General features: G+C 59.9%; 1 protein-coding gene across 1 annotated transcript in view; it reads right to left on the bottom strand.

The window, feature by feature from the left end:
* Positions 1-10,119, bottom strand: part of FGD3 (FYVE, RhoGEF and PH domain containing 3) — a 36,420-nt gene that overhangs the window by 2,168 nt on the left and 24,133 nt on the right. The window contains exons 13-17 of the mRNA XM_032397822.1: positions 9,799-9,829; positions 8,820-8,927; positions 6,753-6,815; positions 2,040-2,162; positions 300-443 (exon numbers count right to left, since the gene is read on the bottom strand). Coding sequence (XP_032253713.1) covers positions 300-443; positions 2,040-2,162; positions 6,753-6,815; positions 8,820-8,927; positions 9,799-9,829 — 469 coding nt within the window. The remainder of the gene's footprint in view (positions 1-299; positions 444-2,039; positions 2,163-6,752; positions 6,816-8,819; positions 8,928-9,798; positions 9,830-10,119) is intronic.

Here is a 10,119-nt window from a genome sequence, read left to right as displayed (position 1 = left end):
ACGCCCACCACGCACCTACGTGTGCACACACACCGTGAACACGCGCATCACACACCTAGCACGTGCACACACACACCACGCCCACCACACACCTACGTGTGCACACACACCGTGAACACGCGCACCACGCACCTACCACGTGTGCACACACACCGTGAACACGCGCACCACACACCTAGCTCGTGCACGCACACAATCTGTCCTGGCACAAGGGAAGCAGCGGCTCTGGGAGCACAGCCTGCAGAGGCTGCCAGGGACAGGGCCCCCGTCAGGAGGCTCACAGCATCTGGCCTGCCTACCTCCGCGCTGTGCTTGGGCCCCTCGGGCGCCGCCTCAGGGCTGGGGCTCTCGGGTGCCGCCTGCTGCGTCAGGAAACACTCTCGGCAGACGCGGCTCTGCCTGCCATTCTCAGCCTTGAACTCGGAGCACTTCCCACAAATGACCTGCAAAGCAGAGGGCACCTGTGACCCCACCTCCTGGGGACAGAAGACCGTCCGGAAGAGGCTGGAGGGGCCGCAAGGCCAGGAGGGACATAGCATATGGAGGGGAAGGGCTTCTCTGCAGGAGACTTGTCAGAGGACAGGGACCCAAGTGCTGGCCATCCAGGACTTGCCTCCTCTTCTGGAGGGTCCCGGGGTCTGTGTGCACAGAAAGAAGACTGGGAAGAGGCACCAGGCACATGGAATAATGCTCAACATCACTAATCATCAGGGAAATGCAAACCAAAGCCACAGTGAGATATCAGATACCACCTCACACCTGTCAGGATGGCTAGTACCCAAAACACAGACAATAAGCGTTGGTGAGGATGTTGGTGAGGCCGTGGAGGAACCAACCCCTTGTGCACTGTTTGTGTGAATGCAAGATGGTAGTGCTGCTGTGGAAAACATATCCACTCCCCACAAAACACTGAAAATAGAGTTACCTTATGATTTAGCAATTTCCATGATTTCTACTGATTTCTATTTCTATTTGTGGTTGGACTCCTGAGTGGATGGATGGATGGATGACGACCCACCCACTCACCCATCCATCCACACATCCACCTATCCACCCATCCTCCATTCACCCACCCACTATCCATCCATCCATCGATCCACCCACCCAGCATCCACCATCTGTCCATCCTCTGTTCACCCATCCATCATCCCATCCAGCCACTCACCATGCATCCACCCACCCACCTGTCCACCCACCCATCTATCTTTTATCCACCCACCCTCTACGCACCATCCATTCACCCACCCATCCATTCATCTATCCACTTACCTATCCACCCACCTATCTGTCCATTCATCTACCTATCCATCCATCCATCCATCCATCCATCCTCCATCCATCCATCCATCCTCCATCTATCCACTACTCACACACCCATCCATCATCCATCTATCCATTCATTTGAGGACTCATCCATTTATGTCTCCTTCCCCTAGTGTGTTAAGGTTTCGTGCAAGGCCATGACAATGAACACCACACCCGGCACAGTCTGCTGATGCCTTTTGGAAAACCAGTTCTAAGGCAGTTCTGTGCTAAGACCCACCTGCTAACATAAATTCCATTTTAATAACCTAACCTAGAAATATTTGAATCAACAAGAGTCCTTTTACCAGGAATAACCTTCCCTTTCAATATCAAGCCCATCCTAAAGAGAAAGGGTTTTGGGGGGGCTCTGTGAGGAGAAATGGAGATGGTGATCACTTGGGGTGCCAGTTGAAGGTGGCCCCACAGCCCACAGGCCCAGTCAACCTTCAGCACCCTTGGAGCACCTGGATCAAAGTGGCAGGAGGGAGCTCCCCCCATGGCCGCACCCCGCACCTCCCCAACCCATGCCTCCTCACAGGGCAGCAGGTCGCTCTCACCCCCTCCCTCCCAGCCACCCAGCGCTGAGCTCTGTGGCTCCAAATCTGGCACTTTCTCAACCACAACAGTGCTGGTCAGATACCAGAGAAAGGGGGTCAGCGTCGACTTCAGGCGGGATGGCGCCGGTCTGCTCGTGGAGGGGGAAGCTGCGCGGAGCTGTGCCCACCCACACTCACCGCCCCACACAGCTTGCACCGATGCTTCCTCTTGGTGATGGAGTTGAAGGTCTCGCCACAGCTCCTGCAGCCCTGCTTCTCCTTGTCGCGCCTGGTCTTAGCGGACCCTCTCCTGGGCTCGAGCTGCGGGAGACAAGTGTGCAGGGGCAGCTCAGTGAGCACGCGGACCGCGCATGCAGAGCACAACGCAGGAGGGAACGAAGCTGGGGTGTCGTCACCTCAGGCCCTGCCCAGCCCTGCTCCCCAGGCTGCCCTGCGGTCACCGTCACACACGCCGAGGGCCTACGTGGGTCTGGAACTCTGCCTGGACCCACCCGGCCTACAGGGAGGCCAGCGACAACCTGGTGGGTCTGAAGAGACGGGGCCCAGAGCCCGCGCTGGGGAATGGTCTGCCCAGCCTGGCGTGGCCTGCTCCGTGGCCCCGAGGCTCGGGGGCTGCCCTGGGCCCGCCTGAGTGCTCGAGGGGCGGGTTGGGGCTGCGCTCCCCTCCACCTCCGCCAAGCTGTCTGGTCCTCCCACCCAGGAGCTGACAAGGGGAACAACAGGAAGTCAGGAAACTCAATGTGGTTTGTGTTCAGAGAGTTTAAACAAGCTTTAGGACAAGTCATGAGAACACTGCAAATGCCTTTCAACAAGCTGGGCCAGGTCCGCAGGAACCTCAGACCCCTTGCAGAGGGGGTGCGGGCTGGGAGGGCGAGGGCAGGGCTCACTTTCCTCCATCTCCTTAGTCTTTACAAACAAGCGCTGGTTTCCCTCTTTGTCAAACACGTATTAACTCTGATGCGTCCGAAACTAAGGGAGCAGCCCGGAACGCCAGGCAGAGTCGAGGCCACAAAGGGGACGTGGTTTAAAGCCAGCCCTGGCACGGCTCAGGGAGAAGGACCCAAGGGCAGAGTGGCTCAGGCAGAGAACGGAGCTTCGGCCACAAAGGGGATGGAGGAGCAGAGAGACGAGACGGGGAAGCACACCCAGACGCGCCTGCTCGCCGTTTGCGGCCAGGGTAACCTTCTAGCGGTTGTTCGACAAGAACATCTTGTAAAAGAGGAAGAAAGGCGGTAAACAAGTAGAAAGCAGACAGGACCCCTGCCCCCTCGCCGCCACCCAGCCGCACCGTGGAAGCTGGCCGGAGGCGGGGGGGGGCTGCGTGCTGTGCCCCCGGCCCCAGTGATACCACTTGTGTCTGGGACCCCAGCCCCACGGAGGCAAGGGCTTTCACATGAGCAGGGGCAGGCGGGAGCAGGTGCAGCATGAGGCTTCGGTGGGGGCTCAGCGGGGTCGCCGGCTGAGCCTCGGTTTCCCCATCTGGGGAGGAGTTGTACAAGGTGGGGGACAGCCCCCAGGCCCTGCCCTGCCCCTCATCAGCCATGAGACCACGGATGATGGTCTCCTCTCTGAGCCTCAGTGTCCCCACCTCTATGGTGGGGTTAGCTCATCACAGCATGTGGATCCTGACTTTGCCACGCTCCCCTTACGTCCCCACTTCTCTCCACCCGCCTTGGGGCCCCTCTCCTGGAGACCATCTCAGGACTGCTCAGGGCCAGACATGGGAGGGGAGCTGCCTGGGGCCTGGGGCACAGGCAGGGAAGGAGAGACGAGGGGAACTGCCATGGCCCAGCAGCCGCCACCCTACCCTCCACCATCCCTCAGGGTGGCCCCACTGTCCCTGTCTTCCAGGTGAGGACCCCAAGGGCCTGGGAGGTGAGAGTGGTCAGCAGCAGGGTGGCTGAGCCCAAGAGCAGAGCCCCGAATCACTGACGCCAGGCGGCCATGGGGGCGTCCTGGGGGGACAGGGGCAGGATGAGGGCCGGAGGAGAGGGCTGGCCCATGAGGGCCAGAGGAGGCGGCTGCGTTGGGGCTGGGGTGTGAGGCTAGGTTCACCACCTACAGGCCAGCAGGACAGAGGGCGGCGCAGGATGGGGACTGAGGGGCAGCAACCAAGCGGAGCCCTGCACCAGCTCCCTCGGTGCTGTGGACTGTAGCCCAGCGTGCCCACTCCGGATGCTGCTCCAGCCCGGGCCGAGCAGGCTCCCGACACGGGGGTCAGCAGCCCACCCGCACAGCTTGGGATGGGTCTTCTTGGCTCAGCACACTCCCCTTCTGGACAGGTTATCAGACGCACAGATGGGAAGGGGTGCTCAGGCTTTCTGTTTGGATGCTGGGACATCGAAAGGCCCGGGTCAAGTCCTCAGACAGGTACAGAACCGCGGCATCTGCGAGTCTCCACCCAAAGCACCCAACGTGCTGGGGCGCGGGAGGCGGTCTCTGCCAAGGGCAGGGGTCTGATTCATGCGGGTGTTTTCAGTTCCACAGCACAGAAGCAGGAGAAGCGTTCAGGTAAGAACCAGGCCCCGAGGGTGGCTTGACACCCAGCCTCTGATGCGCCTCCCAGTCGGCCCTGGGTCCTGCAGGCTGTGGACAAAGGCCCTGTCCGGCCCTTCTGCTCCTGGTGGGCAGCTCTGCGCAGAGCTCCAGAGGGTGGGCTTGGGGTGGAAGGGCAGCGCCAGCTTTGTGCACCCCCAGGTCATGCCGGCCGGCGGGGTGGGGCCTGGCTCGGCATCTTACAGGTGTGCACACGCCCCCCACAGCTCTGAGCCCCGGGAAGCCTCTCTGTGAAGAGTTACATGGCCTCTGCAGAGCACGCAAGGCTTGAGCCACCTTGTGAAACTTCCTGGCCTGGGCTGAGCTCCTCCTAGGAAAGGGGGGCTTGCGGAACCGTGTGTTTGAGGACACCAGGGCTCAGGGAACGAGACCAGCAGTCACGTGGGGGTGTACCTTCCTCTCTAAGTGTGCTAAGAACAAGCTTAAATCTACAGCAAGGATCAGTCTTTTGGTGTCAGAATGAAAACTCATTTTTGAACACCTTCTACAAACGCACACTGAGCAGGTCTAGGTCAGGCCCTGTATGGCCAGACCTTCGCCCACACTGAGCGGCCCCAGGTCCAACAACAGCTCTGCTCACAGCACACACCAGTGAGAAAAGCACGGGGCCACCGTCTGTTACTGTGTGTGTTGTGGGTTCTGGGCAGGTGCAAAGGCCCTGGGGCAGGGTGGAGCGAGAGGAGCGAGGGCCAGGAGGCTGAGGAAGCTGCCCAGGGGGTTCACAGGCTGTGACAGGCCCAGCCCTCCCCCACTGCCCATGCCACTTCCATGCAGCTTGCCTCAATGACACTAATTACTGGGGACCGCATTCCACTCCCCAGAGCCGTGAGGCAGCTGCGCCGCTTGAGTAAGGGGCTTCCTCCTGTCCTTTGGCCCCTACACCCATCATGCCTCCCAAATGCTCCATCCTTCCCTGGAGCTCAAAGCTTCTCAAGATGCTCCCAGCGCCCAGTAGCCCGAGGACATGGGTTGGGGGCCCGGGTTCTGCTCTCGTAAGGAGCGGGCGCTGCAGCGTCCGGGTGCACGTGTCCCGCCCCCCAGCACAGGCCAAGGTGGGAGACAAACATATGCTTACTAAAAATTCAGCCCATGCCAGGAGCCCTGCCCCCTGTGGCCAAGGAGACAATGGCCGCCCCCAGAAAGCCCCTTCCAGGGCCCCCTTCCCAGCGCGGGGTTTGGAGCAGAGGCTGGAGCTGCCCAGCAAGCCTCTCTCTAAGGCGGGGCTGCCCAGAACAACAACCAACCCACAAGGGCGGCATAACCTCACTGGGCGAACTCTGGGCCTCGGTGTTGAATTTGGGAGGCTCATTAGCAGCTCTAGGCTGTCCGAGGGGCAGCACCAGCTGGGCGACGGGGGCCTGGGAGGTGGGGAGAGGCTGGGAGGCCGGGGAGCACGGGGGCCTCAGGAGCGAACCCGTCTGGGGCTCAGGCTGGGGCTCAGGCAGACAGCCCCAGTGTGGGCCTCCAGCCCTTCCCCACCAGCCTGTCCAGGAGCGTCCCCTGGCAGGGGCCACACCCGCCTGGAGTCCCAGGGCATGACTCTCAGCAGGGCTCACGGCCGGTGGGCCAGCGGTCAATAACCATGCCCCCCCGTACTGGACGCTCACGATGGGCAGGCACACACACTCAGCCTCTGACCTAACCCCACACAGCTGGCAGAGAGGAGGGGCTCCAGCACGTCCACGGCCTGCCCCTGGTGGGGGGACATGACACAGGCTGCCCAGCCCCCTCCCTGCCTGCACGGCCCCAGGTGGAGAGAAGGTGAGCAGACGTGCATGGGGGTCCTGGGCACCACCGCCCTCCTGGGCCTGCGGCGAGGACCTCCCTCCATCCTCCTGGGCCCAAGAGATGGGTCAGACACCGCCTCTGGGAAGCCTTCCCTGAGAGTACCCCTGCCTGTCCTCCCGACCCCAGGGCCAGGGTGCTGACCTTTCCTCTTCGGACGGCCCAGCTGCCTAAGGATCAGGCACCACCTTGAGTCGTTTTAATCACGTACTTTCCACACGAGGTAAAGGGCACAGCTGCGTGACCTCCACCCAACTGACCTAACAGAGGCCTGGGTCCCAGCAGGCTCCCCCAGCCCCTCCCAACCTGGCCAGAGGCTGTCACTGTGGGGACAGGTCATATGGGGGTGGCTCGCCCCTTGACCTCACCCCAGAGGGCTCCCCAGTCTGACCCCGCCCCGGAGGGCTCCCCAGTCTGACCCTGCCCCGGAGGCCTCCCCGGTCTGACCCTGCCCCGGAGGGCTCCCCGGTCTGACCCTGCCCCGGAGGGCACCCCGGTCTGACCTCACCCTCTACCGCCTGCCCTTGCCGAAGCTGGGGGCTCACTCACCCCTGCGGTACCCCCTCCACCGCTGGCTACCGCCGCAGGCTCCTCCAAGCTGGTGCCCACCACCTGGAGGGAACAGAGACAGCCAGCAGGAGTGGGGGTCCCTGGCCACGGGCTGACATCCAGTGCAGCACTGACCACGGACAGCATCCCCCAGCCCTTCCGTCCCACCACAGGGTCAGGAGAAAGGAAATCGGGCCCAGTGTTTGCTGTGACTCTGGGGAGGCGCTCCTCCCTGGCCCAGTGTGGGACGCCCCTGGAGGCCTGCAGCCCCCCCTCCCCGCACCATCACGCCACCCTCAGGAGGCGGCCCTGGCTTCTAGCTCCATCCTCAGGCCTTCTGGGGGTGGGGGCCGCCTGGCTCCTCGGGCACCACTTTAACCACAGGGATGGTTCTGAGTCCACGAGGCCTCTGTTCAAGGCAGCCTGGGAGGGATGCAAACTTTTCTTCTAAAATATATTCAGAAAGCGAGAAAAACAGAGTAGATTTGATGCAAACATTAGGCCGTGGGGAGGGCCAGCCAGGCCTGGTGCAGGGGACATGGGGTTGCTAGGCTGGGCTAGGCTGGGCATCCTTGGTTTCAAGAGTGCCTGTGGTGGGGCGCCTGGGTGGCTCAGTCGATAAACGTCTGCCTTTGGCTCAGGTCATGACCCCAGGGTTCTGGGATCGAGCCCCACATTGGGCTCCCTGCTCAGCGGGAAGCCTGCTTCTCCCTCTCCCACTCCCCCTGCTTGTGTTCCCTCTCTCGCTGTCTCTCTGTCAAATAAATAAATAAAATCTTTAAAAAAAAAAAAAAAAGAGTGCCTGTGATGGACCACTCTGGAAAACAGTATGGAGGTTCCTCAAAAAGTTGAAAATAGAGCTACCATACGATCCAGCAATTGCACTACTGGGTATTTACCCCAAAGATACAAATGAAGGGATCCGAAGGGGTACATGCACCCCGATGTTCATAGGAGCAATGTCCACAATAGCCAAACTGTGGAAAGAGCCAAGATGTCCATCAGCAGATGAATGGATAAAGAAAAAGTGGTACATATATACAGTGGAATATTATGCAGCCATCAAAAGGAATGAACTCTTGCCATTTGCAACAACGTGGATGGAACTGGAGGGTGTTATGCTGAGTGAAATAAGTCAAACAGAGAAAGACATGTATCATATGACCTCACTGATATGAGGAATTCTTAATCTCAGGAAACAAACAGGATTGCTGGAGTGGTGGGAGTGGGAGGGATGGGGTGGCTGGGTGATGGACACTGGGGAGGGTATGTGCTATGGTGAGCGCTGTGAATTGTGTAAGACTGTTGAATCACAGACCTGTACCTCTGAAACAAATAATACATTATACGTTAAAAAAAAAAAAAGAAAAAGAAGAAGAAGATAGTAGGAAGGGAAGAATGAAGGGGGGGAAATCGGAGGGGGAGACGAACCATGAGAGACGATGGACTCTGAAAAACAAACTGAGGGTTCTAGAGGGGAGGGGGGTGGGAGCCTGGTGATGGGTATTGAGGAGGGCACGTTCTGCATGGAGCACTGGGTGTTATGCACAAACAATGAGTCATGGAACACTATATCTAAAACTAATGATGTAATGTATGGTGATTAACATAACAATAAAAATTAAAAGAAAAAAAGAGTGCCTGTGGTGGGAGGTGGGAGTGAGGGACCCTTACTCTGAAGGCATGGGCAGTTGTGCCCACAGGAGGGGGCTACGGCCCAGGGGGCCCCCAGTGGGCAGCTGCAGCTGACTTCCCCCACCTGGCCCTGGGCAGGGACCCTGCCTCCTGGCTCCCCTCAGCCCCAGGGTGGCTCCGTATGAGGACAAGCGAGCTGCCCCCGCTAAGATCCCAGCCCCACCTCACACGCAGCTTCATGCAGCGCATTCTTCCTGCCTGCCCCTCATGAGGCCTGGCCCCCATGTCAGTGCTCAGCAAAGGACAGATAGAGAGCGCTGCCCACCTGCTAGCCCCTGGTCCTTGGCACAGGGAGGGGTATCAGCCCTTCTGCGAGGGGCCTGGGGCACATCCCCTCCAGGTCCCTCCCTTGCCCCAGGTCGCTGTGCTCACAGGGGAATCTGGAGCGAGGGAGGGGTCCTCGTCCTGGCTGAAGGAGCCACTGAAGGCCTTGAAGGTCTGGCTGTTCTGCCTGTGCCTCTCGATGGTGGCCTCGATGACCTGGGACAGAAACCACAGAGAACGAGGGCCCTCAGCGCGCTCGTCCTGGAGGGCAAGGACCAGCGCGCCGCTGTCCCCACGGACAGGTCCTGCGGTCACGCACGTCCCTGACCGACCAGACACAGGTCCCAGGCCCACCCCGCACGAGGCTGGTGCCCTCCCACAGCGTTCCAGGCTGCCGCGGATGCTTCCCGGACACTCTGTGCGGATTTGCAGACGTGGTTCCGTTTCCTGCATTGGCACGTCCCCCTCATGTCTGTGTGAATTTCCTTTTCCTCTCCTTGCGCAAATTTCTATTCTATGAATTCTGGGAGCCACGAGGCCTTCCCAGTCGGTGCTGTACCAGGCTCCTTGCCTCAGCCTCTGCTCTGACCTTTGCCCTCATGGGCTTTGGTCTCTGTCCCCTGCGTCCCCACTGCAGCTGGTCCCAAGCCAGGTCTGCTCTGGCTACCCCAGGACAAGGACCACCTCCCTGCCTGGCTACCTCTGGAAGCCAGCTCCCACCCTCTAAGCCCAACTGCTCGTCCCACGTAACCGCTGCTCCAGCTGGCTGGCAGTGGGGAGAGGGTGATGGTCCCCTTGGGCCCTCCAGGGAGCGCAGATCCAGCGCCGGGGTGAGGGTCCCTCCCTGCTTGCCCGCCTACAGCCCTTCGCGTTGGCTTATTTACTGCGGTGCTACACAGCTGAACGGACTGAAAAGCTGGGGGCATCTGAAGGGACTCAGTGAGGGTACTTCATCACTTTAAGGCGACAGACAGGTAGGCAACGCCTGGGGAGTCACAGGGCCACTCCGTCCCTTGCTCCAGCATGAAATGACCATACTGCACAAGAATTTGGTCATCTGATTACTTTAAAATTTTAGGAGCTTCACCTGAATCCATTCTTTTTTCTCCTCTTCCGTCCTATGAAAACAAACACAGTATCTTATTAACCTGGTCTTAAACACTATTAACCACCACACTCCTCTCAATCCTGGGGCACATGCCCGAGCTGCTCACAGCCCCCAAGTGCAGCATAAGGCCTGGAAGACCGTCCTTGAGTGCTCTGGTACACTGTGGGCAGGTGTGTCCAGGTGGACTCAGGTGTGGGGTCAAGGGTGTCCAGGTAGGGTCAGGTGTGATCAGGTGGGGTAGGTGTGGAGTCAGGTGTGTCCAGGTGGGGTCAGGTGTGATCAGGTGGGGCAGGTGCGGAG

This window comes from Phoca vitulina, unplaced genomic scaffold (genome assembly GCF_004348235.1).
Source record: "Phoca vitulina isolate PV1807 unplaced genomic scaffold, GSC_HSeal_1.0 scaffold104, whole genome shotgun sequence".
Classification (NCBI taxonomy): domain Eukaryota; kingdom Metazoa; phylum Chordata; class Mammalia; order Carnivora; family Phocidae; genus Phoca; species Phoca vitulina.
This window is presented reverse-complemented; position numbering and strand designations above follow the sequence as displayed.